Raw genomic sequence first — 17538 nt, forward strand, 5'->3', positions numbered from 1 at the left:
CGTTCATGCTGGAGGAACAGGGGCTGTCGAGCCAGGGACAGCAGCCTCGTGCAAGAGCACGCTTTGCTTTCTCTCTGCGCGTGAACTTGCCCATGAACTGAGTGTTAGGGCCCAGCGTGCCTCTTAGTTCAAAAGGTCGGCGCCAGCAGTGGCCATAAGCACACAAGATCAATTTGGTCTTTCATCGACCAGTTTCTGGAAGGAGCACTCAGTAGGGAAACATGCACACAGAGGAGACGGGCCCCTCCATAGGCCTGGCAGTGCCAAACCCTGCCCAGAACAGCGGGGGCCCTTCCAATTCCTGGGGGGAGGGGAGACCTCCCGGGCTTCTAGAATAGTGTGTTGACCTCACACCTTGCAAGCAGAGGCCAGGCTCACACCCGTTTCTAGGAACAGCCCCTGTGCCCCCGCAGGTTTCCCCAGCCGCTTTGGGCGGCATCCGTACCCTCTGGCCAGATACAAGCCAACTGCCACGATGCCTTTAATGATGTGAAATAGTGCATAAGTTGGAAGTTCCAACCTAAACGTGTCTGTGTTTAAATTTATTATTCATGAAGGTAATTTAAAAACATGACAGAAAGTTTGAGAAGTAGAGACAAAACTCATTATTCTTCACTCTAACACAACCATTTTTATTTTAGTGCATTTCATTCCAAGCTAATCCATATGGCTACATAGTTTTATATAGTTGTTTCATTGTGTACATAAAATTTTGTTTCCTGCTTTTTCATTTAACATATTATAAGCATTTGCATATGGCTGTGTGATCCTTATAATTATAATTTTTAATGGTTGCATAATATTCTTTTGAGGGGCTATAACATAATTTAACCAATCTCTTATTGGTGAATACTTTTTTTTCTTAGAAACAGTGCTGCAACATTCATGTATAAGATTTGTTCCTTATTCTGGGTTAGTTCATTAAGATACCCTCACAGAAATGCAATTTCTCAACTTAAAGGTTATAAGTGTCTTTCTAGTTCTTGATGTGTGGTACCCAGTTGCTTCCCAGTCAGGTTGAACTAATTCACACCCTCTCCTTTTGCTCTTTAATGAGATAGTGGGACGTTTGCAACCCATGTTGTAATACCACATACTGGAATAGTGTGGAAAATGTCCCAGCTGTTGGAGGCAGAGAACGGACATGTAGATAAATGTGCCAGGGGTGGAGGGATCAAACAGCTTGTCCCTGACCAGAGCTGTCCGTCCTGTCCCATGACAGAACACAAGAGGGAGGGAGGCTCCTGGGGCATCCAGCACCCGTGGAACATGCCAGCAGATGGTGCCCAGCCGGGTTGGGCTTTCCCTGTCTTTGGGTGCAGAGTCTAGCTGCATGCCCCTCACACTAGGGGATGGATGTGAATGCTCCTCATGGCTTCTGTGATCTGATGGAAATAACCTCCTAAGAAAAGAGCCTGGAGCTATGGAAAAAACACTGAGAACAGGCGGGAGTGGTCCAGCCTCAACCGCCTTTCCCCATGTGTTTGCTTATCTATAAAATGGGCTAATGATGGACGGTGGGTGTTCTGTTTGCACAAATCCTTTGTGAAAGAAAAACTTGGAATTGATAAAATGAGAACCCGATGAAAAAAACAGATTTCAGACAGCCATTCTAGGGTTTTTAGGTGATGTTCATATGGCAGGCAGGGAGGCATCGAACCCCAGATGAAGAGAATGTTAATAAGAACAGTAAATTTTAAATTCATAAAGGTAAATGCTGCGTCGTTCCCATTTGCTGTTATTCATTTGTTAGAAACTTCAGAAGACTCCTCCCCACCATCTCACTGAGATGCTCATGGGTTTATTTTCCTTCACTGCACATGACATGCATCTCCCGAGCTGTGCCTCAACACGTGGTGTCTCTGGTCTTCTAGCCACATGCATTGATTTTCTAAAAAGACCCAGGTGGGTCCCCATCATCTTCCTACTTTTCTCCTGGAGATGCTCTTCAAAACAGGTCTGATGTCCATGGAGGATCTTTCCCTTAGAGAGTTCTGACTCCAGTGGTTACAGAGCTGAGCAAGGAAGGAACCAATCGTAGGGGCCTTGGGCCCCCAGCGGGTGGGATTTACTCAGCAAATGGACAAGTGGGTGACACCGACTGATGACAGGGGAGCATTGAGGTGCGGTTCTGCAAGACCCGGTCCAGCCATGAGCTGAAGCAAAGTGGCCAAGCAGCTCTGCCAGGGTATTGACACACAAGTCAGGGTGCTGCCAAGCTTGGAGGAATCCTGGTGGCCGTTGGGGTGGGGGAAGGTGGGGCGGCGTGGGTGTGGAACGTAGAGGCGAGGGGGGATCTCAGCCACCTGCCTCTCCCTGCTGGCCGTGCCGACGGCCTGCTTGACCTTTCTCTTCCCGCTTTTTTCTCGTCTACTGGGAATTATTATTTCCTAACTTTAATATTACAACTGATCTTTGCAAAAGTCACAGGGGACATAATTTCCTTTAATTTTTAAGATTTTATTTAGAGAGTGTGTGCACGAGCAGGAGGAGGGGCACAGGGAGAGGGAGAGAGAATCTCAAGCAGACTCCCCGCCACGTGCAGACCCCGATGCAGGGCTTGATGCCACGACCCTGAGATCATGACCTGAGCCAAAATCAGGAGTCAGCCGCTTAACTGACTGAGCCACCCAGGCACCACAGTAATTTTCTAAAGTACATTTTCTTTTTGTAAAAAAGACATTTTCTTGTCAAGGTTGCTGCAATTCATCATTTCTCTAAAGTAAGAGAACCTGCTTCAGCTAATGTTGAAAATTCCAGAACAAGAAGTAGAGCAGCAGTGAAGAAGGGGCTTTGTCTGAGAACCGCCCCCCCCAAATAGGAGAAGCTGTTTCTCTGTTTACAGGAAGAAAGAAGTGGAAACAGATCAAGTAACAAAAAATGAGGCCATAAACGGCTCCTTAAAATAGCTAGTGCTCAGCTAACTTGTGGGCTCTAATTCTGGCAGCCCGTGCCTCTGTATTAAAAGGCCTGCTTCTCCTGCATTCGGGAATGTTTATGACCGGGCCCGAGAGCCGTCTTGCTTCATAAACTCTTACTTAGAAGCAGGAATAAGGAAAAGCTGCATGTTAGTAGCCCCCCTGCTCTGGGCCACCTACTGTTTTGGTCATCTACTGTGAGCATGCGAGTTTAGGATGGATTGATAGTGCTCTTGCAAAAGAGAATTGTGGTGTGAAATAGATTGCTCCTGGGCTCTGTGTCTCATTGCAAAAATTGGCTTTAAAATCACATTTATCAAGAGATTCACACCTTAGCTCCCTGCAGGGAGGGGAGTGGAGTTAAAATTGCTCTTAAAAATTGACAGACACCCTAGAAATACATAGTTGACAGATGTTGAACCAGGAGTGTTTAATGTAATTATTTTCCTTTTATGTAAATAAGATCTATGCACACATTTAGTTTAAAATTTTTTTAAACTATTTTTTAGAAGAGTTTCAGATTTGCAGAAAAACCAGGAACACCAGTGCAGAGATTCTCATATACCCCGTAGCCAGTTTCCTCTGTAATGACCATCTCAAATTAGTATGGTACATGCATTACAATTAAAGAACCAATACTGATACATTATTATGAACTGAAGTCCCTACTTGATTCAGATTTCGTGAGTTTTTCCCTAATGTTCTTTTTCTTTTCTAATATCTATCTGGATCCCACATTACATTGGGTTGTCAGATCTTTTTCGGCTCCTGGGCTGTGACAGTCCTCAGCTGTCCTTGCTTTTGATGACCTTGATGGTTTTGAGGAGTCCTGGTCAAGGATTTGATAAAAATATCCCGCATCTGGGGTTTATCTAATGTTTTCCTCGTGATGCGACAGAGGTTTAGGGTTTAGGGAAGGAAGACCACAGAAGTAACACGTCTGCATGTTAACAAGTCAGTGAATGAGCTAATGATGGGGAGGAAGGATGACGTCCAGTAGCCTGAGTAGTGTAAGGAAAAAGAGGGGTGAGGGCAGGTTCCTCAGATTGGAAGAAGGCAAGTTTGATGTTCTCAGTAGTGGGACTTAGTGTTTAACTTGTGTAATGCCTTACAGCCCATTGGAGCCCTGTCACATTTCATAGGATAGGATAGAGGGGTTTTTAAATTTCTATGTTGCATATTGGAAACCCGAGGCCCTGAGTTGCCCAAGGTGATAGAGATAGACCAGGATCAGTTTGTCATGCCCACGACACATCCCAAACCTTTCCTCATCACATCTCAGGCTCTAGAGTTTCTGGATTGAGCAGGCACATGAAATGTCACTGATGGACGTTTCATCTGTACATGGCCACGGGGATTTAAATGGGAAGATTTTGACTAAATTAAGGCAATTGACTGGCCGTGTATGGAGTGAGTGTGCAGGATGATGCACCTGGCCCTCTGCATGTTAGAAAAGTTAAATAACAGAGGATAAAAAGCAATGTTATTCTAACTCATGACTTCAGTACAATTGATGATTACAGCTCCCAAATAACGAGCAGCCCCACGGTATTTCTCACGAGCCCACGTTTCTTTGAGACGACAATGTACAATAAACAAAGCGGTGACCTTTATCATAATATATTTTTTTATTTGTGAGCAAGTGATTATGTATGAAGCAGCCTGTGACTTGAACCCACAGTAGAAATGTGCCCCTTCTATTTTAGCAGCATTGAGTTTCATGAACTCAGTTGGAGAAATGAATGGGAAAATGAAGCCAGTGGTTCTCAACCCTGACTGTGCATTAGAGAGCTGCCTGGGGAACTTCTAGAAAATGCCCAAGCTGGGCCCCGTCCCCAAGCTGGGGCAAGGACCAGGCCTTGGAGAAAACCAGGAGACCTGGCCTTTCTGTCTCGTTTCTTCTGTTGCCGCTCTACCCAGATCCTGATGCTAAAACCCTTCCTATCTTTTTTTTTTTTTTAGGATTTTATTTTTATTTATTTGACAGAGAGAGTGTGCGGGAGCACACACAAGAGAACACAGCTGGGGCGGGTGGCAGTGGGAGAGGGAGAAGCAGACTCCCCACTGAGCAGGAAGCCCAATACAGAGCTCGATCCCAGGACACTTGAGATCATGACCTGAGCTGAAGGCAGATGCTTAACTGATAGAGCCACCCAGGAACCCCCTTCTTATCTTTTGATACTTACCTGAATAAAGGTTTTGGAAACTGTCAGGAGGCTGCCAATGGACTCTCACCCTACTCTTCCAGCTTGTTTGACTCGCTCTCCCCAAGCGATGAAATACAGCGTTGGGGGCTCTCACTGGTGCCCATGCACAAAATGCATGTTCAGAAATGGTTGAGTGACTGAGCCTGCATGGTTCTGGTCCCTACGGTATATTATGTCCCCTTCCTATTCTGATGATGATTAGGAGGGAGGAGAACACTCTTCCTCTTAAGTTATTCTTTCAGTGGGAACTCTTATTTAGAAGCAGAAATCTTTTTTCCCCCAGTTATTTTCATGTCTCATTGCTTTGATTTAAAAAGAGATTATTATCTAAGTATAGTTGATATATGATGTTCTAGAAACTATCTCTTTTATAAATTCATAGATATCAGTGTCTGTAGGATACAGGCTTCTGGTTTTAACCGAAGTTTGGTTATGTTCAGAGTGACCTGACTCCTAGCCTAGCTAAGGAAGCTTCACCTGAGCATTATGTTTCCCAGTGAATTAAAATTATATTTACCAATTTGTTAATGGATCACATACCCTATTTGGAAAGTAAAATTTCAGTAGTGACACTTTACATCAGCAGGTGTTTTCATCCTCTCATAAGAAGACCTAGGAATTATTCCTCTGCATTAATCTGGTGGAATACCCACCCTGAAGAATTAGAAACAGTAAATAGTCCTTCTGTTCCTCTATGGATCACTTCATAATGAGAATGCTGGGGTATGGGAGGTCTTGGTTTTTAGCAGGAAACTAAGTCTGCTCTTTAAAGAAATTGCTTTCAAGTAAACAATTTAGTTAGTTTTCAGTGTCAGTGGGCTGTGGAAATATAAATGATCGCATCTTTTTAAAAGATCTGAAACCTGGCCTTCTCCCCCCCACCCCCCGAACTTGAATATTGCTGTACGGATTGGTTGTGGTGGTGGTGATCACTGAACAGTCATTAAATAACAGTAGAAAGTAGACAGTTGATGAGGAAAAAAATCAAGTAGTCATTCAGGTGGTATTTTTGGTTACTTAATCTGCCTCCGAGCATATGGTCTAGTCGGCTGAAATAATTTAACAGTGACAAAATATATTTCAGTAACGGCGAATTAAAAACAACCTATTTATTTTCTTTTTTCCTTCCACAGTGATATTTTTATCTCTGTTAACAAATACAATGTTAGCCATTTAAAATTTATGAAGACAGCCTCTGCTGAGTCCGAAGTATACCCCGACCTTTATCATGTAGTTTTACGTGGGTAAGCATGTTTGCTTCGGTGATGGTTCATGATTCAAACGTGTTACTATAAGGGGTGTTAGTCTTTATATTGGACTGTGGACAAGAGGTCAGCGTGAGATGAAGTAAAACATTTTTTACTGGGCAGACTTAACCCTTTCGTGACTCATCTCTTGGGACTCCCATCACCTCATGGCTCCAGTGTGGGGGTAACTGTCTGTCTGGGTCGCAGCAGTGTTCTGTCTCCCTGTGGAATATTCTGTCCTCATCTCTGCCACTCTCGGTCTTAGGCATTGACACATGTAGTGGTTTTAGAATGTGCTCACCAATTCTTTGGCAGTCTTTCTCTCAAAATGTGGGATCTAATTCCCCTCCCCTTGACTGTGGGCTGGACAAAGTGATGTGCTTCTAGTCGGCAGAACGTGCTGGTGTGACATAGTCTGGTTTCCAAGACTACGCTGTAAAAGGAGTCCTGGTGTCTGCCTCTCTCCCTCTGTCTGTCTCCCCCAGCCTTCCTCTCTTCTCAGATCTCTTACTCTGGGGGAGGCCAGCTGCCATGTCGTGAGGGCGCTCAAGCAGCCCTCTGCCTGAGTCCCTGGTGAGGAACAGCAGGAGCGGCGGCCACTGGCCAGCAGCTGTGTGAGTGAACGATCTTGGGAGCAGCCCCTCGGCCCAGTCGGACCCAAGATGGCAGGAGCCCAGGCTGACATCCTCACTGCAGCCTCCCGGGGGACCATGAGCCAGAGCCACCCGGATTCCTGACTCTCAGAAGCGGTGTGAGATAATAAATGTTTCTTGTTTCAAGCTTCTCAGTTTTGAGGGAACTTGTTTTGCAGTGGTTGATAACATGATAAGTCACATAGCCCTTCTGGGTCGCTTTTCTCATCCGGGACAAGAAACAGGGACGAAACAGTGCCCTGAACAAGCTGATGACAATCTATTCGTACATAAAAGGCTGCTCGCAAAACCAGCTGACCGTCTCTGCTGCCCCCACGCTGGCCTTGTTGCCCCCACACCTGGCAGCACACACTGACACCTGGCTCTGGCAAAAGCCAAGCCCACTTGTTACTTATTTATTCTTGTTTTGAAACAGAGACAGATCATATTGGGACTATGATGGTGAATATTCTTTTAATCTATAGCTATATATACACTTAATTAATTTTCATAACTACTCAATAAACCAACCTATTGGATTTACTATTTCTGAAAAGAATGCCGTTTTATTAAAACTCTTTGCTCTTTTATCTTCTTGGAAACAGGATGAATTTTGGCTGTTGTACTCTCTAATTACGGTAGATAAATAGATATCACTCAGTCATTTATTTCCATCTGATCTCTCTCCTGGCCTGATTTAATTCCATTTGTGCTCCAGGTAATAGACTGCTGCTGTTGTACACATTTGTAAGAACAATGTAGGTGAAGTGCATATCTAGAGCTTCTAAAGACTCTGTGGAAACTCACCCAATTCAAATACGAATAATAGCAGCTGCAAGCTCAGGTCAGTTAGTAAGTAGGAGGACAGGAAATTGAGTTTGCATTATGTGGCTCAAACACTGTTTAACAGGGGCGGGACCGTCTCGTGCCGTAGGTGGGGCTCTCCAGGTCTTTCCTGCAGTGTGGTCAAAATGGGAAAGTCAAGCTGGGCAACAGCATCCTCCCTGCTCCACGACTGGTGATGTGGTTGGCAGACCTCTGCTTAAACTTCCCTGACAGAGCTCAGTGTTGGGCCAGAACCACTGAGCCCGCCCTTGTCCACATTGGTCAGCAGCATGGGCTGTCTGCAGGTTAGTCATTATGCCTCGGTGCCGACAGCCCTCCTTGGAGGGTGGAGGGCGGGAGAGACAACGCAGAGATGGGGCTGCAGCCTGGGGAAGAAAAGCAGGCTTATCAGATCACAGGCTTTGGATCCTCTGCAACTTCTGACCCAGCATCAAACCACATCATTACTCCTCTAATCTCAGCAGTTTCTCCTTGTCACTAAAAAGAGGACCTGTCTGTCACTGCATCATTTTCTCTTAACAGGGAGCAAACAGATCAGTTGGTAGCACATCCTGGCTGTCAGTGGGTCCTGGGCACGAGCGGCTTCTCCACATATTTACATTCCGCCCTTTTCCCCTGTGAAGCGAGCCTCCACTGGTGTAAATAAGTCTCATAATGTATGTAGATGTATGGCGGGGGGGTGGTTGTAATGAAACGCTTCCGCTGCAGAGTGGGTGAAGCCAGTCAAATCAATCTGAGTAAGTAGTGTGGGGATTTTTTTTTTCAACTCTATTTATTATTATGCAACCAACATACAACCAGCACCACACTTGGTGCCCCGTGGGGATACGCACAAAATGTGACAAGGCCCTCCTGCCCTCCAAGGACCTCAAGTGCTTTTGGATACCAAACGTACATGAAATAGGTAGAAAGTATAAGAAAGTGCTAGGTCTATCTGGTCCCCAGGAATACTCAGGCCGCGCGACCTTCAGCCTAGTGGCCTAGTGGATAGAGGCTGGTGGCGTCCTCAGAGCCCCATGGCTTGAACCCGAGGCTCCAGCTCCTAGGCCACAGCTCTTCCCAACGTGCCGTGTGTCCTGCCTGCCCCTAAAGTGTTGGCATCTCCCCCTGCCGCGGTACCCGTTCTCACTCAGCTCACACCCTCCCTGGATGCTCTCACATGCTCACCGGCAGCTTTGATTGTCTCCTGCCTTTCCAGAGCTACAGCCGTGTGTCTTCTGTGTTTGCCAGGTACCTCCTCTTGGTATCTCTCAATAACCCCAACATTTCCCAAACAGACTCGTCTCTATTTCCCAGAGCCACTCCTTACCCCACCCACACCACTTTCTCGTCTTCCTGAGCGGTGAGTGCCTCTCCTGTCTGAAACGTCCAGGTAGGAAACCTGCAGCTCTGATTCCTTCCTTCCTTCTTGCTCTCCCCTTCTAATCACTGCCCCACAGCTATGCCGACCTCCTCTCTGCATCTCCAGGATCCGGATTTGAGCCAGCTCACCACGGTCCATTGTTTCATTGCCCTCATGGCCCCCTGGCCTCTCTTCTGTCCCCTCCATCTGCTCCCTACACTACAGCCAAAGCGATGTTTCTGGAACACAAGTCTCAAGTCTCGGTATCTTGCCGCTTCCATGTCTGTTTTCTGTCTTTCATGCTCTTCCCTCCATCACAACCTTCATCTCCCCACTCCCATCATTTCATCTTGCCAGGTCAATTCTTGACCCCCTCAGATCTCTGCCAAGGTGTCACTTCTTGTGCACAGGCTTCTCAGAGCCTTCTCGACACTCCTGCCAGTGTGCCCTGCCCCCACAGTCTTCAGGGTATGTGACACTGTGCCATCATTGTTGGATGCTTGTCTGCACTCCATCGGGCACGCTCGGCCAAGGTGCAGCTGCCTGGTCCCCACCATGTCTCTGGGGACCTTTTTCAGTCCAGCAAAGGCCATGGGTCAGGGTTATGGGAAGAGAGTGGAACATGACAACTGTCTGGAAGGGTGAGGGGTTGACAGGTGGCAGGTCATACACGGGCAGTGACTGTCTCAGCCGGTGAATCCAATCAGTGATCCTGAACGATCAGGAATTTACAGTGATCAGACATATCCTGAGATGAATGGTTAATACATTGTTTTGCTTCACTTGTGTTTATCTAGTTGGTAGAGGGCGAAGATATTTTATCTAAAGGCAGTACAGTAGAATGATTGAGACCACAGAATCAATACCTTGTTGTATCCTTTGTGCTACGTAAGCGCTCAGTGCCTCAACTTCCTCATCTGTAAAATGGGGCTAATAAGAGCACCGTAAGGAAGATAAATGTGTGTGCAGTGTCTAGGATGGGGCTCGGCACCTCCTAAGCGCTCTGAGTGTTAGCGGCCTTGGCGGTTCCTCCTTTTCTTCCCCCTGCTCCTCACTGTACTCTAGGAGCAGGTAGTTACCATGGTAATTTGCAGTTTTTGACTCGGGAGTCCAGAATAAAAGAGTCCTTTGCAAATGACCTCTTAGAAACATATCCTTGGATTTTTACGATATTGTGAGACTCGGGCTCTTGTAACTTGGTTTAAACTACGTCCTGATTGAGAAGAAGCCACCTTTAGCTTCTTACTCACTGTATGACCTGTGTGGGCAAACCTCTTAGGCTCGCTGATCTTCCACATCCCCATTGTGAAATAGGAATTATAAACGGCCAGGGTGGACGTGGCAGGGACGAGAACAGGTGGTGCAGAGTAGGCATTCGTAAATGGCACTTAACGTCATTTCACCTGCTTGGAACATAGCCATTCAGCACGGTCTGGGCTCCAGCGTTAGTTTTGTGGTGGGCGTGGTGGATTGGTGGGGGGTAGGCAGGTTCAGGAATGTTGCATATGGACTAGTCAGTCTTGCCTGTGGGAAGAAGGAAACATTTATTTTCCAAGAAAACATGGATGGTTGACCTGCCTCGGTGTTGATTCTGTCGACAGTACGGCTAATGCCTTGCTTCTTACACGTAGAAAGTAAGGCACCAGCCCCACCAGCAACTTTCACTTTTGATTTCGTTCAAGTACAAGGTTAAATGGTTTGATCCATTTGCCAGTGTAATGCCTGTGGGGGAAAAAAGTTATTAGCCACAAAATGCTACAAGCAAGCTGCAAACTAAGAATTAATAATGCTTAATTAAAAGTCTGCACAGCGTGATTGTGGTTACTTCATCACTTACTGAATTAGTATTCACACGTTTCCATATATTGTAAAGGCAGTAGGTTAGATTCTCTCTCTCCCATGCATTTGCCAAGCTTGCTGTGAAATCATTGCCAATAGTAAACTGAAAGTTTATTTTTAACCAAATAATCTCTGAAAAAAAATTTGCTGCAAAAAATACGTGAATTGGGACACAGATGCATTTTAATACATTTGTTAAAATGCAGGATAAAATCTTCAAAATCCCAGCACTTGAGGCACTTGAAGGACTGAGGCCTTGTGACAGTTGGGTGGGGCTAGGACTACCAGGGCACAGGAGGGTTCCTCACCAGCCCACTCTTTCTGCAGTGGGGTCATCCTCCCGGTGCCCCCACCCATCATTTCCATGGTGACCAACCCAGCTGCGTCACTGAGGAGGCAGCTGAAGGAAAAGCTGGCCTCGAGGGAGGAAGCTTAGGCATGGTTTCTCTTTAATTCCTGTACCGTTTGAGTAAAAATGCAGATTATTGGCAAAGCAAGTTGCATTTGGGAAAAATGTCTGATTTGGCCCAGCTCCTGAGGATTGCCCTCCTTGCAGAGCTCACTTTACATTTTGAAGAGCCAAAATGTCTCCAGTGGTCAGCTTTTGCACAACACGCAGCCTATGCTGGTCCAGAGGAATGCTAGCTGGACAGACCTGTGCGGAACTGATCGGGTTGCCCCCAAGGGAGGGCTTAATGCTGCAGATCATCCCAACAGCATCTGCTCGGGAGAATGGCCAGTCGACGGTGCTTGGCTCACAGACGTCTGTGTAGGAAGATGACTAGCCATGGGACATTTCTGATCTGGGTTATATACAGAAGCCTTTCTTCCTTGATTCGCAGAAGTCAGATTCCAAGTGGTTGAAAAGTATATTTAGCTCTGTGGTCATGGAGATGTTTTTTAGTTTGATTTAATGTTGATGGGTTAGAGTAAATTGTTTGTGCAGATGAGCTGAATAAATTCTGCCAGAGCTTATATCTTATTCTGGTTTCACATTAAACCCTTAATTTACAGCTCTGTTCCATTGGCAGTCTTAATAGAGTAAGCCCTAGGAAAAGCTTGGCTGGTCCTTTCTCCCTCCACTGTTATTCAGTGGAATTAAATCATTTAGCAACCTCAGAGGAGGGCTCCAAGGGGCCTGGAGGGAGAATCGGGTCCTAGGGTGTTCTTAAACCATCTAAGATGTCTGGAGAGCTACCCTGATTTTAATGGCTTTAATTTAACCACTATTGAATTATTTTATTTAATCTACTTTCCCCATCTCCCTTCCCTACCTTCGAAGATCCACAGAGCCCTGGGAATTTCCGGAATATTTCCTTCCCATAGATATGCAGTGCAAATATAAAATGAAGAGGGAAGCGGAAATCTTCCTTCCCACTCCCACACTTTTCTCCCCTCACGTCTCCACTGTCTGAGAAGTCCCGGGATGCAGGTCCTGGAGATGGGAATTCTCTCTCTCATCATTTGCATCCCCGGGGCCCACTGGCATCGTAACACTTAACCGTTTATTGAACTGGTGAATTCAGGTGTGCTTGAAAAACGGATCAACTCATTTGGTGTCTTTGTTCCCCTTAGGAGGACTGGAATGAAATTGACCCAATTAAAAAGAAAGACCTTCATCACAGCAACGGGGATGAGAAAGCACAAAGCATGGAGACCCTTCCTCCAGGTACTGCAGCAGCCCCTGGGGACCCGTCCAGCCTTGGGCTGGTGGCTGGTGGCTAGTGGCTGGGAAGTCCTCTTGCTCAGAAACTGAATGAGCTGAATGTGGCCTATGGAGCCTGCGGGATAGAGAATGGATTTCATAGGGCTGCTGGAGACACTGCCCTATAGCAATGTTTTGGGGACTTCCTTCAAGCCCATTAGTGGGTGGTGAAATAAATTTACTAGGAGATGACCAAAATTTTTGAAAGAAAAAAAATAGAATAAAATAGAAAACACAAGATAGTATATCAGTTCACAAGTTTTTTTGAAAGACTAGTTTTTAGAGCAGTTTTAGGTTCACAGCAAAATTGTGTATAAAGGACAGAGATTCCCATATACCTCCTGCCCTTACACGTGCGCACCTCCCCCAGTGTCAACATATCCCACCAGAGTGGCCCATTGCTACAATCAGGGTACCAACATTAACACATCACAGCCACCCAGAGTCCATAGTTCATATTAGGATTCACTCTTGGTGGTGTACATTCGGTGGGTTTTAACAAATGTGCAGGGATATGAATCCACCATTACAGTATACTACAGTGTAGTTTCCCTGCCCTAAACATCCTCTGTGTTCCGACTCTTCATCCCTCCCTCCCCCCAATCCCTGACAACCACAGATCCTTTTCCTGTCTCCATAGTTTTGCCTTTTCCAGAATGTCATATACTTAGAATCATACTACTGTATGTTGCCTTTTCAGATTGGCTTGTCTCACTTAGTAATGTGTAATGGAGGTTCCTCCATGTCTTTTCATGGCTTGTTGGTGTATTTGTTCTTATCACTGAATAATATTCTGTTGTCTGAATGGACCACAGTTTATCCATTCACCTACTGAAGGACATCTTGGTTCCTTCTAAGCTGTGGCAGTTGTGAATAGAACTGCTATAAAGAACTGTGTGCAGGTTTTTGTGTAGGTGTACGTTTTCAGTTCATTTGGGTAAGTACCGAGGAGTAAGACTGCTGGATCATATAGTAAGACTATGTGTAGTGTTGTGAGAAACTACCAAACTGTCTTCCAAAGTGGCTGTACCATTTTGCATTCCCACCAGCAGTGAATGAGAGTTCCTCTTGCTCCACGTCTTCGGCAGCATTTGATGTTGTCAGTGTTTTTAATTTGAGCTATTATAACAGGTGGGAAGTAGAATCTCATTGTTTAAATTTGCATTTCCCTAATGGTATATGATGCTGAGTTCTTTTGATATACTCATTTACCCTCTGTTTATCTCCTTTGGGGAGGTATCTGTTCAGGTCTTTCACCCATTTGTTTAAGTGGATTGCTCATTTTCTTATTGAATTTTAAGCACTCTTTATGTATTTTGGTTAACAGTCCTCCATCAGATATGTCGTCTGCAAATATTTTTTCTCAGTCTTTGGCTTGTCTTCTCATTTTCTTTACAGTGTCTCATTTTCTTTACAGTGTCTTTCCTAAAACAGAGATTTGAATGAGGTTTAGCTTTATCAATTCTTTCATGGATCACACCTTTGATGTTTTATCTAAAAAGTCATTGCCATACCAGAGATCATCTAGGTTTTTTTCCTATATTATGTTTCAGGAGTCTTATAATAATTTGGTTTTATATTCAGGTCTGTGATCCATTTTGAGTTAATTTTTGAGAAGGGTATAAGTTTTGTGTCTAGGTTTATTTATTTGTTTATTTATTTATTGCTTGCGTGTGGTTGTCCAGTGTAAGTTTTGTGTCTAGATCTATTTATTTATTTATTTATTTATTTATTGCTTGCTTGCATGTGGTTGTCCAGTTGTTCCAGCATCATTTGTTGGAAAGACTATCCTTTGTCAAAGATCAGTTGACTATATTTGTGTGGGTCCACTTCTGGGCTCCAACTTTGTTCTTTCTCTTTAATGTTGTGTTGGTTATTCTGTTTGTTTGTTTGTTGCCTTTCATATACTTCAGAATCTGTTGATACCCACAGAATAACTTTCTGGGATTTTCGTTTAGATTGTGTCAAATTTATAGATCAAGTTGGTAAGAATGGACATCTTGACAGTATTGAGGCTTCCTACCCGTGAACATGGAATATCTCTCCATTTATTTAAAGTTCTTTTTATTTTTATCATCAGTTTTAGAGTTTTGCTCATATAAATTTTGTGCCTATTTTGTTAGATTTATACCACACTTGGGGCGCACTAAAGTAAATGGTACTGTGTTTTTAATTTCAAATTCCCCTTGTTCATTGTTCATATATAAGAAAGCAATTGACTTTTGTATATTAACCCTGTATCCTGCAACCTTGTTGTAATTACTTATTAGTTCTAGGATTTTTTGATTCTTTCAGGTTTTCTACATAGACAGTCACATCATCTGCAAACATCTTCCTTCTTAATCTATGTTATACTTTTTGTTTCCTTGTCTTATTGCATTAGCTGGGACTTCTAGTATGATGTTGGAAAGTGGTACACATCCTTGCCATATTTCTGATCTTAGGAGGAAAACTTCTAGTTTCTCACCATTAAGTATGAAGTTAGCTTTAGGGTTTTTGTAGATGTTCTTTATGAAGCTGAAGAAGTTTTCCTTCTGTTCCTAGTTTGCTGAGAGTTTTTATCATGAATGAGTTGGATTTTGTCAAGTGGATTACATTAATTGATTTTCACATGTTGAACCAGCCTTGTATACCTAAGATAAATCCTACTTGGTCATGGTATATAATTCTTTTTATACATTGTTGGATTTAATTTGCTAATATTTTGTTGATTTTTGCACCTATATTCAGAAGAGATACTGGTTTGTTATTTTCTTGTAATGTCCTTGTCTGGTTTTGTTATTAGGGTAATGCTGGCTTCATAGAATGAGTTAGGAAATATTCCCTCTGTGTCTATATTTTGAAGGAGAGTAGAGAATTAGTATGATTTGTTCCTTAAATGTTTGGTAGATTTCACCAGTGAACCCATCTGGGCTCAGTGCTTTCTGTTTTGGAAGTAGATTTCTTGTAGATAACATACAGTCAGTTGGGTCTTGTTTTTTGATCTGTTCTGACAATCTCTGTCTTTTAATTGGTGTATTTAGACCATTGCCATTTAAAGTGGTTATTAATATAGCTGTGTTGATATTTACCATATTTGTTACTCTTTTCTATTCCTTGCCCTTGTTCCTTTCTTATTTTTGTCTTCTGCGCTTTTTTCTGCTTTCCGTAGCTTTCATTGAGCATTTTACATGATTCCATTTTTCTCTCCTATTTTTTCTCTTAGTTTTAGTGATGGCCCTAGAGTTTGCAATATGTATTTACAACTAATCTAAGTCTAATTTCAAATAGCACTAGCCCTCTTCACGGTTAATGTATCTTATAACAAAATGTTAAGAATTCTTCCCTCCCATTCCTTATATCATCACTGTCACTCATTTCACATATATGTGTGTACATAAACATATATATAAGCATATATAATCGAATACGTGGTTGCTATTATTATTTTGAACAAACTGTTATCTATTGGATGAATTAAGATAAGAAAACTAGAGTTGTCATTTTACCATCACTTATTCCTTCTCTGATGTTCTTACTTTCACTCTGGAGATCTGAGTTTCTGCCCTGTATCATTTTCCTTTTCTCTGAAGAGCTTCTTTTAATAGATCTTGCAAGGCAGGTCTACCGGCAACATATTGCCTCAATTTTTGTTGTCTGGGAAAGTCTTTATTTCTCTTTCACTTCTGGAGATTATTTTCACAGAGTATAGAATTCTAGGTTGGCCTTTTTTTTTCCCTCTTAGCACTTTAGATATTTCATTCCACTCTCTTCTTGCTTGCATGGTTTATGAGAAGTTGGATAGAATTCTCATCTTTGTTTCTCTAAAGCTGTTTTCCCCCCTCTGTCTTCTTCCAAGAGTTTTTTAAAAAATCATTAATTTTCTACAGTTTGAATGTGCTATGTCTAAGTATAGTTTCTGTTTTTATATTTTCTGTTTGTTTGTTTATTTTTGTTATTTATCCTGCCTGATGTTCTCTGAGCTTCCCGGAGCTGTGTTTTGGTGTCTGACATTAATTTGAGGAAATTCTCAGTCATTATCACTTCAAATAATTCTTTTATTCCTGTCTCTCTTTCTTCTCATTCTGGTATTCCCATCACATGCGTGTGTACACTTTTGGTAGTTGCCCAACATTTCTTGGATACTCTGTTCTGATTTTTTTCAGGTTTTATTATTATTATTTTTTTAATCTTTGCTTTTCCATTTGGAGGTTTCTCCTGTCTTATCCTCAAGCTCAAAGATTCTTCCATCAGCTGTGCCCAGCCGTTAGCGCCATTCTTCATTTCTGTTATAGTGTTTTTGATCTCCAGTAATTCTTTATGATTTTTTTAATGAGAATTTTCATCTCTCTGTTTACATTATTCATTTGTCCTTCCATGTTGTCTACTTTTTCCATTAGAGCTTTTAACATATTAATTATAGTTGTTTTAAATTCCTGGTATGATAATTCCAACATCCCTGCCATATCTGAGTCTGTTTTGACACTTGCTTTTTCTCTTCAAACTATGTTTTAGCCTTTTAGTATGCCTTGTAAGTTTTTCTTTGGCACTAGGTATGATGTGCTGGGTAAAAGGAACCCCAGTGAATAGGCCTTTAGTGATGTGGTGATAAGTTCTAGATGGGGAAGGGATTTTAAGACATATATGAAGAGGGAGGGGGAAGCCATAGTCATATGATAGGTCTGTGCTCCTGGGCTGTCAACTTCACAAATGCTTCTCAGTTCCTCTCCCACAGAGGTGGGACAGGGTGGCCAGAGGTGATTAAAAAAGGAGTATTTCCCTTCCTCCATGGAGAAGGCTAGGGGCAGGCTGGAGTTGAGTAT

At 43.4% G+C, this 17538-nt stretch overlaps 1 protein-coding gene across 1 annotated transcript in view; it reads left to right on the forward strand.

Moving 5' to 3' along the window:
• The window catches only part of GALNT2 (polypeptide N-acetylgalactosaminyltransferase 2), a 184008-nt gene that overhangs the window by 82492 nt on the left and 83978 nt on the right, over window positions 1-17538 (forward strand). Inside the window, exon 2 of the mRNA XM_036106959.2 lies at window positions 12607-12700. Coding sequence (XP_035962852.1) covers window positions 12607-12700 — 94 coding nt within the window. The remainder of the gene's footprint in view (window positions 1-12606; window positions 12701-17538) is intronic.

The sequence above is a fragment of the Halichoerus grypus genome, chromosome 7, assembly GCF_964656455.1.
Source record: "Halichoerus grypus chromosome 7, mHalGry1.hap1.1, whole genome shotgun sequence".
Taxonomy (NCBI): Eukaryota; Metazoa; Chordata; class Mammalia; order Carnivora; family Phocidae; genus Halichoerus; species Halichoerus grypus.